This window comes from Anopheles ziemanni, chromosome 3, assembly GCF_943734765.1.
Source record: "Anopheles ziemanni chromosome 3, idAnoZiCoDA_A2_x.2, whole genome shotgun sequence".
Taxonomy (NCBI): Eukaryota; Metazoa; Arthropoda; class Insecta; order Diptera; family Culicidae; genus Anopheles; species Anopheles ziemanni.
Window position 1 is genome coordinate 39359836 of NC_080706.1, and position 20190 is coordinate 39380025.

A 20190-nucleotide genomic window follows, 5' to 3' on the forward strand; every position below is an offset into this window, starting at 1 on the left:
GGTTTCGATTACACTTCACACGGAGGGTTAGGTGTGTCGAGAGCCGATTAAAATCGCTATCCTTCTCTCCGTGCAAGGATTCACCACCCCCTCAGTACAGGGTGCTTTTGCTGAGCCCCACTCCAAGGTATTCGTGTACGCGGCGGAAGCTGGCTTCCTTTGAACACGGCACCTTACAGCCCAACACGGCGCCGGGGAAGAGGGAAGGACGTTGTCGTATCGAGGGGGCGTCAAGATTGCACACGAGGAGTGTCTATGCATGTATGCAGGTGTGTTGTGGACTTTGAATATTCATAGCTCACGGGCAAATTCGACGCGTTCGTCTTCGTCCGCTGTGGAAGCTATTACGTATGTGCATTTAATAAACGTGCACGCATACATTCCATATAATCACACATACACACACGCACACGGAATGCTACACATAGCACTGGAGGTGGTGGAATCCGGTAAATGATGCCCTGGGGTTATTGGACTTGATTGGAGTGCCTCGGCATGCAAGAAAACCCCTATCGAGAGTAGCTTCACCCTGCCCGGCACAAGCGTTTGCCGTTGGTGGTTGATGGCAGTGAGGTGGTTATTTCGCGGGAAGAGTAGGATCACACATACGCACACGCACACAACCACACTTGGCATCGAACAGAAGCTATCGGTATCGTCTGCCGCACCACCGACCTTTGTAGACGTCTCCGGACCCCATCCATCCAGTGTTCGCGATGACTCGCAACGCTACTACCCGTACCTGACCTGCACAATAAATTATCCATCGTTTGGGGCAGAACCTCCAACTGTCCGACTGGATGGATCGTCGGACCGACCCTTCGGGCGTACCGAACACCGGGAGTTGAATTCACTGGACAACGGCTACACTCGTCCGTGTGGGGGAAGGCGAGGTAACACCCGAAGTAGTAGTTGTCGAGAAGTAATGGATTGGTTTTCTTCAAGAACGAAAGTTTTCATCTTCTGTCCTCCTGTACTTTACGTATTTCCGTAAACTGATTACAGGGGGGCTGCCAGGTACAAAAGCCGGCATGGAAATATTGCTTGACGCTCCGATAATGCTCTGTTATAAAAGGGTGGAGAAAAGAGTTATGTTATTTTCTCTTTATATGAGGGTTATATTTTTACACTTCTTCAAAAGTTATGCTTTGGCCCTTTTTGACAAAACTTTTTTTGAAACACTTCCAGGAAACATAATTATAGAAAGTTGTAGTTTAGTTTGTGCAACACGCATAAAGATTTTGTGCATGTTTATGATGAGCTGTTTTTTAAAAAGAACATGTGTACATGCTTGTTTAGTTTGTGTAAGTAAAAAACACAATCCAAACAAATCTTCAACAACTTGTGTTGAATTTTGATTCAGCGTTTAAATTTGATGTGTGGAAAGTTTCAGAAACGACGGCATAGTATTGGTCGAGTGTTTAGTGTTCAGAAAACTTCATACAAAAAAAAGTTAAAATATTATTGATTATTTGAGAGCTCACTCATTTTACTTACCGCTTCCGTTGAACCGGTAGGTTGGAACTTACTAACATCGACGGAGTTGAAGACGTTCGACGATTAATATTATATTTGAGTTATCTCCTTAGTTCTGGGGAAGGTATGGAAATGATGTTAAAAACATGCTCTGAATAATTTTGCATGTCCCAGTATGGGTTTGACTCGAAGCATTCTGTTGTTTACCATCCTTCACCATCTCATTTAACGCACTGACTGATCCACTCTAGTCCACAGACTGGACACCTTAATTTTTTGACTGCATCCTGTCAATCGTAACGGAGATTGATGATGATGTGGTGTTTTTGACACCAACACAGCCACACACACCCGTCTGGATGATTGGATGTAAATTTACCGTTCATTGGTCAGCGTCCTGGTCAGTGGTATTTTGAAAAGGATGCTTCACCGTTCGATTATCATTGCGTTCACAAAGTCCACCGGTTCAACCGGTCACGCCATATCTCGTGTGTCGTACGATTTGTTCGCATCGTACTCTGTGGTGGTGCAGTTTTCGGTCCTGTGCCGTGCCGGAGTGGATCAACGCACTCGCATTTGACTTTCGCTCGATGATAGCCGTGTGTCAGATGGAACACCATCCCCGACCTCTTTACACATTGTTTTAGACCGGAATACTAGAAAGTAAACGTCATTTGGGACGAGGTGGATCTGCTTCCTGTTGTTTGTGATATGCGAGTGGACGGGAGGATGCGTTCATAAATTCTAACAGATTTTGTTTACCTGTCTTTGATATATCGAGGCATTCCAACGTCAATCATCCTGCCTGCGTTGAACGGTTTGTGATTTGCGAAAGGGATAACCTTTCACCTTTTTGTTATGAAGCACAACCGATGCCTCATGAAAAAGCGAATCGTTTTGCATTAAATTAGGATAAGACATAGATTGTGCTGTGTATAAACATTTATAAATTCGATTTCAACACAGAGTCTAAGGATCTGCAAAATTAAATAAATCGTACTCATGCTTAACGCAAACATTAGAAAGACCTACATTTGTCACAAATCTGAAAGGATACCGGATTTTGCACCAACGTGACGTTCAAATAGTCGACAAATGACCTTGAGAAAGCCGGAACGGTAATCCTATGCTAAATAGAATAGATGAATTCCAAATGCTGTCTCCTGGAAGAATATTAAAGAAGAATATTTCTGCTAAGATCTTTAACTTGACGTGAAATAAAGATTTTTTTGCTCGAGATACTTACAGGAGTTTTTCTATGATACTGCAACAGTAGCAGCATTATTTCTAACTACAGCACATGATATTCCACCAGCATCAGTTAATTTTATAACGCGGTCATGTTTATTATAACGTTGCCAGTTGAAATTAGAATCACAGCAGTTGTTATCCTGGTACAGCAGCTTGAACGATACTTTAAGGTCAACTGTTTGAAAATTCTACTTGTATTTGTGTAATGCATTCTATGGATAAATCCAGTGACTACAAATTCGATTTTAGGAATACTCAATTAAAAGGTGCACTTCAGCGAGGTCAGCTTTGGTAATGAATGCTAACCTCCCTATATCCAAGTAGTGCTGCTTTCACGTTGCCTAATAAAAATTAATTGCCATTCCGTATCGACCAACCATCGAGCCGATGGGAGCCTTAAAACCAAAGCTCTTCGATGGATCGATCATCAGCTTACCGTTCCTCAGCGAAAGCGTTATTTTCGTCCGCGCTGGTAGGCGACCTCTCTCGGTTGGAGTTAATCCGTCAACTCCAGCGAACTCGTCCAGGCCGGCTCCAAACGAGCACAAACGAGAGTCCACATGCTAATGCCTTGTTTTCTGAACCATTTACGCCTGTAAACATTGCCCTAATGGCGCACAGTACGATGGAGTGGTGGCAGGCGAGAGAGGCATTAGAGAGCCACGGTGTATGATGATTGGTAAACAGCAGGGAAATGGTTGCCGTGCCTCCTTTCGCCTTGCATGGCAGGCTTTGTCCGGTTCGCTAGGAGTGTGCTGTAATCCTTTCGAAAAGATCCTTGAATCACTCACCGCACGCATTCGTGCGGTAGCAGCAGAGTTCCACCGAACGGTTGACGCTCGAAGTAGTACATAATTGACGTAGAGGCGTCACTTGCAGGAACTCGAAACGCAACGCAAATCGGAGGTCTTTTCGTATCTCCATCGAAACGCGAAAACCTCTGGGCGAGTGTGTGGTGATGTTGGTTGAGGTTTGTGTGCCTCCAACCGCCGCTCCGTCGAAGAAGGTTGCTGTGATGGTTTTGATGGTTTATTTTCAGGCCACATGCCAAAACCACAGAATACCAACCAATCCGTGCCCGGGAGAACAAACCCATCGTCGTCGCCGTCGTCGACCGGGAGTTCCGCTATGGAATATTACGCCGAGAAAACACTTACCGTGGCCATTTCTGTGGCAGGCAATGGGGAAGAAATGCATCCAACACTTACGGAGGTACTCTCCGTTCTGCAGTTCAGTCCGCAGAATAACACAACAATACACTACAGAAGATTAAGGCATTAAGGTATAGCGACAACGAAGGTTGCTGTTCATAATAACAACCAACCCGTTGCATGCCACGATTGGAGTTTCCCATGTGACGTAATCAGCAAATGGAAGGATTTTCATCATCGAAGCGATTGATATGACGATCGACTACGTGTTTTTAGTTTTCTATTTCGCTTTTTGGCTTTTTTAATCTTTTCATTCCAAATGAAAATAGAAATTCCATTACCATACATACCTTAGCGTTACAAGTTACGTTTGGCTTTAGATTAAAACATTAGCAAAACATATTAGCATAAATCATGCACTGATAAAATATGGAGCGGCTGATTGTTTATTCGGCAGAAAGTCAAAAAACAAAAGGATGTTTACTTTCCGTTTGTATCTTCTAATCCTTCAAAAAGTTTATTCGCAAAGAGCGACTCCATGTTTTTCATGGAGTCCTAAAAAACTTAAATTTGTATTAGTTTCTTCATATTTTAATTATTTGGAGATTAGCCTGCTGCCTTCTTTATGAACAATATCCTGATCTTATTATAATTTTGACCGCTAATTATATAATATGATAATCACTTATTTAATGGTTGATTTATTGTAAAATTTTTTACATTAATAATTATGAACATTTTGATGCCTCTTATTTCGGTCTTCTGCCATGACGCTTCGTATTCTTTCAAATGTAACTTTTTCTCTGGCCAGTTGTTTTTCTTATTTTTATTCAATTCAATATTCGAAATGTGTTTGTGTTTACTTTAAATTTTTGGATCTTAAAAAAGCAATTCGGATTATTTAAAACAAATTGTCTACTTATACCTAAGCTCGTAATGATAGCAGAGGTTGTTTGAAAATGCTCTTTTCATTCAAAGTTTGGGTAAAAGGTATTTTATTTTTAAACACCTTCTGTTCCTTAACTGTTACGTTTACGACATTTACGTACGCTTGGGTTTTAATCATTGCTGCTCCCGTCGGTCACGATCGTAATATGGATTCGTTAAAACAGAGTATAATTACACGTTGCTGTAAAAACTCGTAAAAGATTCGCTCGTCTGCTACACACTCTTGCTTAAGTTTACGCGATTTGTGTTGAGTTCGGCCCACCTCTGAAACACAGGATCCTACCATCGAAGTTTAATTTTCCTCCTCTCGCGTCATCATGTCTCCTCGAGTGTCTGCAATGGCACGGTAATTGTCTGCCATAGTTCCAATGCCGTTTCCAGATTGCTGCATCCCGCGTGCGCTTGCACAAAAAAGGAAGGTTTCTTGTCCACCACCCTCCTCCTTCGCCGCTTCCACAGGCGCAAGATTGAACGTTTCGTTTTTCACGCGGAAGCAATCATCGTTCGCACAACTTCATTTGGCGCTGATGAAGGAAAGGCGCACGTTCGACGCTCGAAAGCGATTTCCTCCCGGCACACGATCGTCCTCCGTCCGGGCAACGTTTCAGATCCTACCCAATCCGTCGGGACTGTTGTTAGAAAAATCATTCCTCTATCGTTCCTCCAATTTTCCCTTTTCCCCTCCCAATCCCAACGGTAGTCGGTAGCATCCTTTGCGTGGGACGGGCTTGAATCCAGCAATTGTGTGTGTGTTTTTAGTTTTCTACACCGAGCGCACAGAGCTCTCGCCCTACCGAGTGTCGGAAACTCATAACTTCCGGCTAGCGTAAACGGATACATCCGGCGAAAACTGTTTTCCTGCTCCTTTTTCCTCCATCATCGCCTCGTGTCCCTTTCCTGCCGCCTTCGCTCTTGTTTAATAATTCGTGGATCCTGCAGCGACTTTTGACCCTTTACCATCGGCTCGACTCGGTGTGCTGCACGTGCCGAACCGGATCGGGCGTGACTTTTGCTGCTTAATTTTTGCCTTCTTCTGGTAGGAGTTTCCCAACCCCCCCACGGTGTTCAGATGCAGCATTTCCACCTCACCACCATGATGCGGTGATCGACGGTGACTTCACGTTCGTCGGTTGTCCTCGGGAAAAGGGGACGCTTTGGAGGAAAAAAAAAAAAAAATTAGGACCTGATTCGTGACGCTTCTTGCCGAGCTACGGAAAGCTTCTCTCCTAGCATTCGCTGCCAGGGGAAAGCCGATAATTGGAATTCCATCGTCACCTGCAATCTAGTTTCTTGCGCAACTACCGTCGGGTGCAAACGAATCGGAGAACTATTTTGCGTCCCAACCTTCCTTCAAGGTCTGCATTTCGATGAAGGATTTCGCTCTAGCGTGCAGTTCATTCAAGGCAGCAAAATTATAAGTTCGTTGCCGCTGTCGGTGTCTCTGCGGTGCTGGAACGTGCTACAAAACGGTTACAAAACCATTCGGCTCTAGCATATCCTGCACGGCGAAGCCATCATCGAGAACATGACGCTAAAACCGACAAAGCTCGTGTAACGAAACGCGCCTTGTGAGGACGAGCTATATCGAGCATATGGAGGTGGAAAGTACATCCGGGCACACGAGCGCACAAACCAACCGGAGGCGGAAAGAGAAATGTAGTACTGCTCAAGGATGAACGGTTCGTTGTGCACGGGGAGGAGAATGATAGAGCCGAGGATGGGTACACATGAACAGTTTAACAACGTCCCTTTTCCGCTGTTCCGGCATGTACCGTGTAGACGATAAGTGTGTGCCTTGCACCCCGACGCCATTCAGGAGTCGGAACCTCTAGCCGGGAGGATCAAATTACGGTTCAAATCAGAAATGGAGGCTTAATGTTCTGCCCTTTGTTGTTGTCTTTTGCGTGTGTTCACTTACTGGGATTGCAAGAGTGGTTACTAAATATGATGCGCGTGTGTTGCAATGCTGGTTCGCTACTGCAAGGGCGATATCGTGACTCAGCCCAACGCGATGTCTGACGATCTCCGCCCTTCCAGTATTTCAGAAGCTCATTAAGAGTACTTTGGTTCTTAAGATTTTCAAGTTCACGCATGTTTCGAGTTGAAGACCTTTACAATTTTTCTCTCTGATGAACAGGACTTCTAATAAGGTAACATCCTCAGATAACACGCTCTTTCTTGTGAAGTTCATTAAAATCGAAATTCCAAGTGGTGCAGAAACGCTCATTTATTCGCACCCTTCCAACTTCAACATTCGGCGCTGTCCATTGACTTCCCGAGGAGGATCTAAGCCTTCAGAACGGCACTCAAGTGAAAGGATTAGGATATATGCCAACGTCCCTACGGTGGTCCCTACCGGTCATTAGTGCGTCATCCGCACGGCGGGACCGGTTGGGATCCCTCATTGGGACGAAACTTTTGACCATCCAGGGCTCTGGTGTAGTGCTCGGTAGTCACTACCCCCTTTGCATTCTTATGCTCGTCACCATCAACATCATCATCACCAGCATCTCAGAGCCGGCATCTCATACAGACCATTCCACTTGCTGTCCGTGACACTATCGTCCTGCAAGCGTTATGATAAAACATACCTTTCCATCGAACGCCGGGTTTGACGTAAAGTCCTCGCTTAGAAAACCTCCCAACCACATACAGAGAGACACACACACACACACACACATTCTCCTCCGGCAGTTTTTCGTTGACAGGTTGTTTTCTGAGCCGGCTGGAAAACTGGGAACGACGTGACCGAACGTCGCCCTTCGGCTTCCCAATCTCCTACCGTCGGGGAGAAATGGCGAGCGGAAATGGAAAGCAAAGTTGGGTACGATTTCGGTTTGTGCAGCGTAAGGACGAGTTTTTGAGGTTGTGGAAGATACGAATAACAGCTTTTAGTCATGCGAGAGGATGTGGCAAAACGACGGCGCGCCTGCTTGAGACGGCGGGGAGAGATACGAATGCGACTTTCAGCAAAAGGCGTCTCCAACCTACCGAAAGGTTGGAAGGAAGCAAAGCGTTTGTGTATGGATGTATGTGTGTGTGTGTGTGTGCACGGTAAAATGGAAACGAAATGAAACGAAACGTTATCCACTAACTTCTCCGTTGCTGTCAGGGATCTGGCTCTGGAATCCGGCAGCCGGTGGAAAACACAGTCGTCTAACAGTTCGCTTCCCAACCCACTCCTCCCTCGCAATGTCGCTGCTGCTAGTGTTTTATCCTTCCTAAAAGATCTTCTGCCCGGAGTGTCGTTGGAGCAGAGTCGTCGGCCTGCGCCTTGTGTACTGGCTGGGGCTAAGCCAAGGCTAGGCGGAGGAGTGCCTGACAAACTGCTGCAAAAATATATGGCATCAACTGGAATCGCTCGAAATCAGAGCGTAAACTTCGGATGGCACCGAGAAGACAAAGAGCCCAAAGGGGAGGGAGGGTGAAAGGCCTGCATCCTTCAAACCCTTCCCACACACCCACCGCTCCAGTGGTGGGTGCTGTTGTTTCTGCCCCGTGTTCGCCCGTTGCTTGATCCTGATGAGTCGCTTTTGCTGTACTTGCACAAGTCCTTGGAATTTTGTTACTCTGATGAATAAATGGTCGGTTGGTGCCTGGCAGGGTGCGTGACGGAAACCGGGAGCCTCGGGAGTAGGGAGAGGGAGCATAATATACTACCATCAGCAAAGTTGCCGCGGGAAACTCGTGCCCGGGGAGGACACGGCAACGGCACGGTGGGCCTCCGTCGCAGTTGATCCACAGCAGCCTCGGAGGGAGGACCTCAAAATGCAGAGCACACACACATACACACACGTACTGGCTGGCACAAAACCACACCGACATCGGCCCCGGCCGGTCGGGCGCTCGGTGCTGCTGTTTGTCAGCCACGGCACCGAGAAAATGTGTGCTCCGGTGCTTCGGTGCTGCCGGTGCTGCTGGCTCCGCCATTGCTGTTCGCATCTGGTGCGCTCCGGAGCGCACAACACCGGTGCTGTGAACCGGGGTGCCCATGGAAAAACCGTCCCGGAACACTGGGTTCCGTACTGCGCTGTCGGTTGGACATAATTTCTCTCACTCTCGAGTTACACTGGTTTTGTATTCCTTTCTTTGAGAGGTTATTCTATTTATCAAAATTGGAATGTTTTTTGTGACTTACATTTTCTTAAATGTGGTTTCAAATGTAAAAAATTTCCTTCAAATGTAGAAATTACTTAGCACTGTTTGTGCACTCCATCCGTAAAAAAAACACCTGAAGCATAGGCTGTAATCTACAATCATTCAAATGAATTCATATCTTTGCAAACTTGTCGATGTCAAGTAAATTTATGCAAACACTTTACTAACGTCTGGTTAGTTTCTTGAACATTCGGCAACTAGTTGTTGCTCAAACGTAAATATTTCCAGGAGTTTAAGCTAGTAAATTGTTATCGATAACCTTCCTCGCCATTAAATGGAAGAAAGTAGAACAAAACACCTTTCAAGAATATCAAAAATGATCCAGTTGCTGTCGCACGTACAATAATATATTACTTGTACTTATTTATTGAGTTGAAAACTACATTTTCTCAGATTTGGTTTAAATCCACTTTGGTTGTCTGAATTGTCTGTTGGTTATGGTTGTAGTTTTAATTCAACTTACTTTTTACTAGCTATTCGTTCGATATTAGCAGCATCAAGCAACTGATCGGTTCAGTTTTAATATTTATTTAAATGTCAAAATTTTTAACAAATTTTACATATGTCGAAAATACGCTTCCAGTTGAATTGCTTTATAGTCAAATTAATTTAAAAAAGTACATCATCTGTTAAAAATTAAAATTAGAAAATTTGGATTAGAAAGTTAAAACAAATGAATTCAGATACTCAAGAATACTGAACTTCAGATACTAATAAAATATTTAAAATAATCTTTCAACTCTTTCCTCCGCGACAGAAAAAGAAGTAAATTATTGTTGAACAATTGAATTGCTTAACGATGCTTGTCGCCCACTGTGCAACGGACTCTGTTGTGTACGGACTTTGGAAGCTAGGATTTTGCGAGCCATGGCACATCGAACAAAACGGATAACGATTCCGGCACGTGGAGGAGCGCACGGGGTGACCAAAACCTCGACGCGCGGGCGGGCGGGCTGGTGTTGGAGGAAGGCGCACAAGGCGACGCACCACTGAACGTTCGCTTTTTGTTGTGAGCGAGGGGAGTTTTCCTGACGACGATTGCGACCAAGTTTCCCAGCCGGCACTTGTATGTGTCGATGTCGATGTTTTTCCATCCATTTTCCCGCCTTTCGCTGAGGGGTGGGAAGGCACAAGGACGAACCCCGGGCGAAACGGGGAAGGGGGACCGTGAGTGATGTCCTCCGGTTTTTGTGAAGTTCCTTCTCGGTCGCAAACACACCAACCCGCCCAGGTAGTGGGTCGCCCCCTGGGTGGGGGGGTGGGTGGCGGGGGTGGCTTAATGGAACGGGGGCTTGGGCGAACTAAGCAAATCTGATACTCCCCGCCCCCGGTACGGTACTTTGTCCTTCTTCGGGCCCGTCGGAAAATGCTGCTTCGAATTCCAAATGACACAACGGCACACCAAGGGGGGGTGGGTGGAGAGCGAGTGGGTGAATCCCATGACAAAAATGAATGGGGTTTCGATTTGCGCAGCGTTTTGGTGGGGGAGTAGTGGGAGGGAGGGTAGGATACGGGATGCTGGTAGGTTCACGTGGCGACATCTGCCCTCGCGGCCTGATTCGATTTTCGTCGGTGTCTAATAAGTGAAGCGCGCGCTCGTTTCTCTCGTGCGGCGTTCCGGTGTTTTCCACCTAACGAAATCAACCGGGCGCCTCCATGGTCGCTCTCCAGTTCACCCACAGTTCCTGGAAACGTTCATCGGGGAGCGCATTAACCGCCGCGAAGCGTTCCGGAGCACCATCCACGGCACGTGGAACGTTTTTGGAGCGCGAAGCAATGACACTTGAGAAAAGCCCAGCCCACGGTCACGAGGGAGTCAGGATTTTTCCCCGCTCGTGGAAAATCCTCCCGCCCCGCCATGCGTCCGCCGGTCGCTCACAATTACACGTCCCCCGTCGGTCTGCTTTTGTTTTCGCCACTGCGATCCTCATTTCGGACACAACCAACGTAGGGCGTTTGTATTTCCCTCGCGGCTCTGTTTTGCCACGCTGCCATTGACGTCGCTGCATGCGAGGGAGAAAGAAAGAAATATATTTACGTTCAATTATAAGTGGAAAACAGAACACGCGCTTGCCTCCTGCTCCCGTTTTTTCCAACCCACCACCCACGACGTAACACAAAACGCGCGCTCCTCGCAACGTTATCTGTCCGTTTCCATAAAATTACAATCTAACCGTTTTTGTTGCTCCGAATCCATCGATTCCAACCGTTTCCTTCTCCCGTTTGCTCCTTGTGCCATCCACGCTTCCCCGGCGCAACGATATTTCCCGCCCGAGCGCGGGAGGGGTGAATGCTGAATAAATTCATTTCCACAAAACCCTGCCACGCGCGCGCTCTCCCTCTCGTTTCGTCGCCTGCCTCATTGTTGTCCCAATACCAGGGAGCCGAAGAGGAGCACAACAACAACAGCAGCAGCAGAAGGGGTTTTGTGTTTGACAGCTACAGCTACGTTTACAGTCCGGGGGGTTTCAGTTCTTATCAAGCTGATGCGACAGTGTCCTTTTGTTTGGTTATCAATGTAGAGTAGGAAGGACAGGTTTATTTTACGAATACTGGTTTGTTTTTGTGTGGCTGTTTAAACACCTTAAATTTGTGTTTGTTATTTGTAAAAATTATATAATCATGATGTCCTTGCATTTTTTTTTTAAATTAAATATAGATCTTTTTTGTTTAAAAAAAAAAAAATTATCTGTTTTATCAAAACAAACCGACTTCCTTGTCTGTGTTGTTCAAGTTAGATTCTCTGCAACACAGTTTCTGAGCTGCGGTGCGTTTATCCTGTTTAGAAGACAAATACAATCTCTCACAACTACATAGCTGACTCAGGCTTTGCTCACCAACACACTCAACGAACGTGCTCCTCATGGCACAGACGATACTGATGGTGCTACTGAAAGGATACAAGAACGGCTCCGGAGTGCGGAAAATCGATATTTTCCACAAGCGCCCGCAATGAGCGCCCCATCGTCCAATCGGAGCGCTGCGAACCGGGCTGGCTCATCTCTCTCCCCCACCCCCCGGAAACTCCCTTGCCAGGGGGGTTCACTCTCGGGACATTTGTGTCCTAATGATAAAATGTTCCACCGCATCACCAGCGTTCCACCCTTCGCTCCGAGCGAGCCTCGTTCACTGCGCTGTGTGTGTCTCTTCTCGGGCTCGGTCAGCCATTTTGTGTGTCGCTGCCTGGCGCTGGGCGGAGCTTGAAGGCACACAATGTTGCCATCCTCCAGAACACCCTTCCCCCCACGGGCTCTCTGTTTCTCTCACTCGCCCCCCTTCCCGGTGGAAAACTCGGTGCTTCCGGCCGTGGCAACGGTGGTGGTGGTGGTGGTGTTAGTGGGAATTGCGAAATAGGAAATGTTCGTATGGGTGGAAAATCGCAGCACCGGTGCGAGCGGGACGGATAGAACCACACAATGCCACAGGAGCAGCACTGGGTGGGTTTTATGTAGAAAGCCGTGTGCGCGTGTATGTATGTGCGAGGTTGCTGGTGGAAAAAGGAACACTGCGATGTGGGTGTTGTGAACACGTGGGGAAAGGGGGGGGGGGGGGGTTGAGGTGTGGGCGTGATTGGCAGACATTTGAGGGTGTATCCACGGTCGAACGGGGATGGCAGGAAGAGGCGGAACGCAAGGGGACATTGGCGGTCGGGAGATCCTTTCGGAGCTGATTCCATTTGAGCAATTTTCCCTGCAGGGTTTTTTTTAGTCGTGCATGTTGTTGTTGTTGCTGCTTCTGATGATGCTACCCGACTTTCAGCAGAATGGAAGCCAAATGGATGAACACATTTTGCAATTGCTTGCCACTTGCCGGGAACACACAATGGTCGCTCGAAATGTTGGAATTTGTGCTCCACTTTCTCTTGCTCCGGTGTCGGTGCGTTTGTATGTAGTTTTGTACCATTGCTCTCTCTCTCTTTCTCTCTCTTTCCCTCCAATTTATCCATTGGAGGTGACCTCTGTGTGCGGGGGCATGTGAAGGAACGGTGGGGGGGGGGGGGGGGGGGTTGTAAATCCTCGCCGGGTCGAGTATTATTTGCTTTGCATCCTGGAGTATCTTTCGTTTGACTTTTTTTTCATTTCCTCGCTCCGCTTGCAACATTTAATGGAACAAGTGCCGGGATGCAATGGAAATTATATATCATTTATCTACTCGCACTGCGGCCCGGGGGAACGCGGGTGGGCGTCGTGTGGTCGGGAAGCTAAAAAGCACCGCTTGGTAAACGTTCGCCCGAAAGTAGAACAGTGCACAGTTTGAGCCAACGGGATACGAAGAAGTTCTTTTGAATCCTTCGCGGTTTCGCATCCATTTGGGGTGGGAAAGAAAATTACGACAAACAAAAAACGACCAGACCTCGGATGAATTAAGCAAATACACTAAAATGCATCGTTGAACGACGAACTCTTGCCAAGCGAACCCTAGTACCTGGTCCAGTCCGGGTAGCCTAAATCCTGCCTCCTCCTCCTGGGAGAGGTTTAATAACATTCGCTTTACCCAAATGAGGCCAGGAAGCTGAAAACAGGCTTAATACGTTACAGCACTTGGCAGAATTACGCTGTGCCGGCCTAATAGATCATCTTTCCAACGATGGAGAGAGTTAGCGCAGGAGGTAGCAAAGGAGAGCACTGGCGGACTCTCTGAAACATGTGGTACTACAGAGGAATGCCGACTGTCTTGTGTTCCCTCGACGTCTATAGTGGCATCAGGAGGAAGTGAATTTCATAGGAACGATGATTCGCTGATCCGATGTTGCTGGGTTCTTGCAGCGGCTCGCTGGGCAATTCCACAGAATTCGTATTGCATGCCGGCTTCCAACTTTCGCTGTTTTTTTTTTGTCCATGCTGTTTTTCTACTCATTCATCGTTTGTTGTCCCCGCTGGGATTGGTGGAAATGCATGTAACCTACTGCAATTAAGTAATGCCTCACTCGTCGTTCCCGGAGGCTGGGCCTAGTCGCTGAAATCTAGCTTACGTCTGTAAGTCAAACAAGATATTGCGACATTTGAGTACTTGAATATCCCCTACTAACCAACGGTAGATCCATAACTCCTCCACCTGCCTAACAACCGGAACCAACGCTGGCGCGACACTAATTACCTAATAGCTCACTCTTGGGTATCGGGTACTATTCTCTAGGCTCAGATGTGAGTTTTACAACCATTGTTCGGCAGTATCCAGCGGAACTGCTGTGACGACGGTGGCGCTGATGGCGGATGGTTTATGATTCCGTGCGCGCACCTATGGTTTATTCAGTTTCCGGTATCACGAACCGATAGAGCTCCCCCGTATCGAGCTGATGCTCCTCGAGCCGGTTGAGCGATTGAAATCTGTCCCGATGGCGCACCTCGCTCTGATGTCGGGAGCCTCTGGTGGAATTTGGACCTCGCCGCGTCGCCCGTAAATACGACGCGGGACGATGTCTAACATGAATGAACTAAATTATGAACAGGCAACGCTCTGGTGTGGCGTTTCGTTCGGCTGGTCCCTAGCGCGCACACAAAGTGTTATGATGATGTATTACTGCCTCTGGTCGTGGCTCGTTTGGTTGTTTAATTTGTACCATTTTCTCCGCAAATGCCAAGCGTCAGGCGAACGGGATGTTCCAGGTGTCAGTAGAGCCGGACACAAATAAGTCTCGAGAGGTTTAGGGATGGTTAGCGATGCTTCTTCTCGAGTTATGGCGGCGAGCTACCTGCGTCATGAATCATTTCATGCGTTTGACGTGCCTCGGTTTCCAATCCAGCGTAGGTTCGATACGTCAATGTTTGATCCTCTGCGATTGGATTTACGCGGATGCTAATATATCAGCATCGTTCGTTCGATATTCGGGTGCCAATTTCGACGTTGCCGTTTTTTGGGGAAGGTCTGTGCTGTACACACCTGCTGCCGATCTTCGTCATCAATTGAGTTTTTGCACCCCCCTCCACCCACAGGGTTGTCAAATCGTCGAGACCGGTTTCGAGTGATTTCGAGTGGCACAGGCTGCGTCCAATTAGTGGGCAAAATTAAACTGTCATACCACCCGCCGCATGACGTCCAGAACGTTGGCTAGAAAGTTTGAGGAATTAGCTGACCTCGCCAGTTCGTCCGTCGATCGTTCGCTAACCCTTTTTGCCCTTCGGGCCTTATTCCTCCTTGCAGGGTAATACCGGACGGGGACAGTCACCGTATCCGCCGGGTCCGCCGGGTCAAGCGCCCGGCAGCTACCCGCCGCCTCAGCCCGCCGGCCAACCTCCGGGATCGCAGCAGCAGCCTCCGGGCCCGCCGCAACCGGGTGCCCAGCAACCGGGAGGTCCGCCCGGCCAGCAGGGACCTCCGTCGGCGGGCGCTCCGGGCGGGCCGGCGGCCGGCGTGGGTGCCGCTGCGCCCGGCCAGTCGCCGCAACCAGGCGGTCCCCCGCACACACCCACGTCGCAGGGCCCGCCCGCCAATACTCAGTATACGCCGTATCAACCGCAGCGCTACCCAACTCCCGGCGGCCCCGGCAGCAACCATCGGACGCCGTATCCTCCGCATCAGGTAGGTGTTCGGTTTTCGGTAGAATTCGCAACTGGATAGTGAATATTCAAATCCAAGAAGATAAAATTTCTTGAAACATGAAATTTGTTAGTTCTATGTAGGTAAGGGTGAGGCTGATGCATTAAAAAGTTAAATAGTTTTGTTCTTAAAATTGAATGTCCTGTCTTATATTGAACCACTTTGAAATATAATTTCATGAGACTTAAACATCTTTGCAAAAGAATCGTATTCATCTACGAATCAGATATTCTTCAAAGGCTTTTTAACGAATTGCACACTCGGTCTCTGGTGTGATATTTAAGACGTGAACTTCAGACATTTTTCCGACCTTTGCTTCATCATTTCGAAACAGCTGTTAGCTTTTCAGCAAGCTTTATCTAGGTCTTCAAACTCTAAACCTTCCAATTGTACCATTTCGGTTCGTTCAAACCAAAATAAATACCATCGTTCCGTGAAAGCACTTCCCTCGTGCAATTTTGGGGAACGGCCGGGCGTATGCAAGAGTTGTTGACCCTGTATGTTTTACCCACCTCCTGTCCCTTTTAGGGCGGCAAAATTATGGGAGCTTCTATGTTTGCTTCGTTCGCGCGCGGACTCTTGTGGGTGTGTATAGCTGACACACGCGTGTCCTTCAAGGACGCCTATACTACCATTACGCTTCATGTAGGCGATTTGAATCTCTTCAAAATCGGTAGATTCGGGATTGTGCTAGAAGATTTCGTCTTGAGTTCCATGTTCAAGCGGATTTAGAGTAGCCTTTTTGTTTTCGTCTTCAATGAGTTTATAAATTCGTGCAAGCCAGCTTGAAATATTACTAAATGTTCACTTTAGAGCTAATTATTTGAGTGGACAAATTTGACTGTTATTTCAAAGAATCGCCGAAGTAAGAGGTAGAGGTGCAAAAGTAAATTTCGGATTTTAATTCAAAACATCGAAAGTAATTGTGTGACTAATATTGAAAAGCTTGATTTGCTTGACATAAATAGAAAGCAACACTTCAAATTCTTAAGCAAAATCATCTGAATTCAATCAATTATAATAAATTAGAATCAACTAATCCTTAAAAGTTGATGACCCCAAATTTGTTTTAGAGTTATAAATTCAACTGGAAAAGGATTTCCCGGGAGCCAGCGGCAGACGGCTTTTGGTCCATTCCGGTCAATCGCATTCGTTGTCATTGTGTTTTTCCAACGGAAAATGTTCGTGTACATGAATAAATTGGTTCAATTTCGTTCCACTGGCCATCCCCGTTTGTGTTATAGATAGAAAATTGGAAGAACCGGAAAAAAGACAGTAAACCACCAACAACCTGACGGCAATTTATGCCGTCACACGTGGCCGTGCTTTTTACCTTTTCGAGTCTTTGGGTCGGCAAGCCTGCGTTTTGCGGAATTTCATTCATCTCTAGGTGACTGTGCAATCATTCATTTCCAATAGATTGAGCCCATTCGTTTGGATTCGTTTGCGTTGCCGTATGTTTTTTGTGTAGTGAAAAGAATTAGTTTTTCTCGCAATGAAAAACGAGAAAAGCGTTCACACACCCTGGCTAACACATGTTTCATCGTTGGGATCGTTTAGAATGGTCTTCTTTTTCTATTTGACCGCTTCAATGTGCTCGGCATGTTTGTTTTGCGTCGATCTAATTTGCTTCCTTTTGCTTTTCCGTCTGTTATCTCTTCCCCGAACACAGTACGAACCGGTCCGGTCGTGGCCTTCGCCGGCCGCTAGTCCGGGCCCGGGCCCGGGACACTTACCGCCGTCGCCGCACGGACCCCCGCAGAGCCCCGGTCAGCAACAGCAGCAGCAGCAACACGGTGGCGGCCCCAGTCCGTCACCCCAGCCCCCACAGCCCGCTCCATCACCACATCAGGTTAGTGTTGGTCATTTGTTACTGGTCTGCACAGGATCGATCTGTTTTACTGGATTAAAAAGATAGCAACAACATTAAAAAAAAAAAACATATACAAGAAAACTTGTTCTTTTGGATTAAATTGGGGCGGATGTTTTGGGTGAACTTTCAATGCGATTAATTTTTAAAGTCACTCGAATCAAGGAATTAACGTTTAGCCCCAATTTAAACAAATCAATGTTTTTGTGTTTGTGCAATTGAAATGAATTTATTTCTCATTTCCATGTTTAAATTGTTAGAAAAACAATTTGTTTGTTTTGTTCTCAGAATTGGTATATTTATAGTTTTTATCGTACATTGAATGAAAAATATATTTGATAATGCGATGAGTGATCCAAAGTGTTGTAAAAAACGGGGGTTTCCATTTCAAAATGTTTCTTTTTATGCTGATACTTTGCTGCTGCATATTTCAGTGTTCGAATCGGTTCAACTCTTTTTCCTATGCGTGCCGTTTTGTGCACAAGAATATTCAACGGAAACCTTTTAATTTGGTACATGAGCCTAAGAGAGGATGTAACAAAAATGTCGCTTAAAACTGGTGGTAAAATCATAATCATAGAATCATAATAACGAAGAAAGTGTGAGGAACTAAAACATAGAGAGGGCGCCGATTGTGCAAATAGTTGGGAAAAGAATAACGAAAACCATTTCGCACATTTTGTTCCAGAATTGGTATATTTACCACGCAAAACAAATGCCATAAAACACTTGTTGTCTTTAGTACTGGGGTGATGTTTAAGCCAGATTATGGAATATTTGGGGCAGGATAGAAGGTACAGAATTGTTTTCCTGCGACTTCATGCTGGTCCAAACGATTTGTTGAAGGATGGCAGCACAAACATGTTTTGCCTCTATTGTGTGATTTCTGGCTTCTCTTGGTAAAAAAGTGTATGGTTTGCAAGCGAAGCCGTGTTCTACGGTATCTGCATCCTCTTGGTGGGCATTTGGACAAGTGATTTCGATCTTGCAGCACCAGTTCGGTCGTTCCATATCGATGGGTGTACATTTGTTGTTGAACGGTAGGAACGAGCGTTGTATTCCTCCTCAATCTACCGGTGTATTGTTGTTTTCATTCCGTGCTGCCGCTGGTGGAATCCGTCAGCAAACGGTTGCTGCTGGTGCTCGCCTTCGGTGCGGCCGGGAGGGAAGGCCTTGACATTGGCCTAGATTTAAGGCCGCGCGCCGCGTGGCGCCGATACACACGCGAGAACGCAACAAATGAACGAAGACGACACACACTCATCGCACACCGGGGTCGGACCTTGTTGTTGTTGTTGTTGCCGGCAGTGAGGAGATGAATGATCGGCGCTAAGAAGAAGACGCAAAAAAAAGGCGGCATAATAAAACATACAGACACACACACACGCAGGCACACGTCGAAGACCAAACAGGCAAATTCACTTCCGTGGGGGTGACGGCGGCGGCACGCGGTTTGTGTGTTGGCGCACGACCCCCCCCCCCCCATTCCTCGACGGGTGTGGTGGTGGTGATAAGGTATCGGGGTGGTTGGGTGGAGGCACTGAGGCTTGTGTAAGGTTGATGGGCGACGAGCTCACGAGCTGGGTGATGAAATACGGTGGATGGTTGGGGGGGGTACAAGCCGGGCAAAAGGGGGGCGCTTTTGGCTAGAGGAGGAAAAGTGAGCGCGGGACCCCGAAGCGGAAGGGTGGTTGGGTTTTCGAGCGAGCAAAACGTCGCTAGGGGAGGGTGGGTTTGAAGGGAGGGGGGAGAGAATCCGAATGCTTTTGCCACTGCGTTTTCTTTCCCTTTTTCTCATTGTTGTTATGGTTTTTTTTATTCCTGCAAACGAAACACAAACCAAGCAAAGCAACAGATGGGTGGATTGTGGGTGATCAGGCAAACGTTGTGGGTGAAGGAGAGGAAGCGGGGGATGGATAAGGGTAGGAGAACGGTGAGTTTTGAGAGTGATTCACTTTCCGGCCAAAAAGGGGTGGCAAAAGATTGCCGAGGAGGAGAAGAAGGAGGAAGCGGAGGAGAAGCGTTCGTCTGTCGAGCGGTTCGTCGTTCGTTCACCTTCCTCATCCCATCTCGCCCTCGTCATCCCGTCAGTCGCGGCCCTTGCCCCCCTCTCGCTCTCCGTTCTTCTACTTCGTCCCCTTTCTCCCCCCCCCCTTGCATGGCCCCCTTTTTCCCATTCAACAACCCGTGTTTATTTCACGTTTCGACCTACTAACCAACCGGTAAGGACCGGCTCTCTGGAGTGCGGAGGAGAGGGAGGGGGTAGGGTGGCGGTTCGAAAGTGGGCAACGAAGGGGCAAACCCTATCCACAACACCACCCTCCCCATGCGCTCTCGCGCAACCTCAACGTCCATTCGACCTTGCCACCTCTCCCCCCCAACTTCCAAACCCACCCCTCCCAACCCTCGGCGGACATCGACCGGGAAACTCCGGAGACGGAGATTGCGAGCAAAGACCGCCTTGCCCTGGTTCGGTGCGCGGTTGTGGATGGGAAGCCGTACGGAAGTGCTATACTACTAACGTTTGTGGTGTGAATGCGCGCATGCAATATTTTTACTCCATTTTTGTTTGATTCCACCCCAACCGCTCCGCCACCGCGCACCCTGGCAATATTGGCAACCGGACGGGCGACATAACACGGTGTTTGCGTTCGGCACAAAGTTTACGGGATTTTCATTCACCTTCCGAGCGAACGGAAAAGCGGCGCGAACATAGGCGTCGTTACTTGTGGTTACGTGGAGTACTAAGGGAACGCTCTTGTTTACGAACCAGTTTCCATTCCGATTGAAAACTCGAAC

General features: G+C 47.4%; 1 protein-coding gene across 1 annotated transcript in view; it reads left to right on the forward strand.

Moving 5' to 3' along the window:
* The window catches only part of LOC131284708 (trithorax group protein osa-like), a 153345-nt gene that overhangs the window by 33799 nt on the left and 99356 nt on the right, over window positions 1–20190 (forward strand). Inside the window, exons 4-5 of the mRNA XM_058313571.1 lie at window positions 15126–15503; window positions 17194–17373. Of these exons, the coding sequence (XP_058169554.1) occupies window positions 15126–15503; window positions 17194–17373 (558 nt within the window). The remainder of the gene's footprint in view (window positions 1–15125; window positions 15504–17193; window positions 17374–20190) is intronic.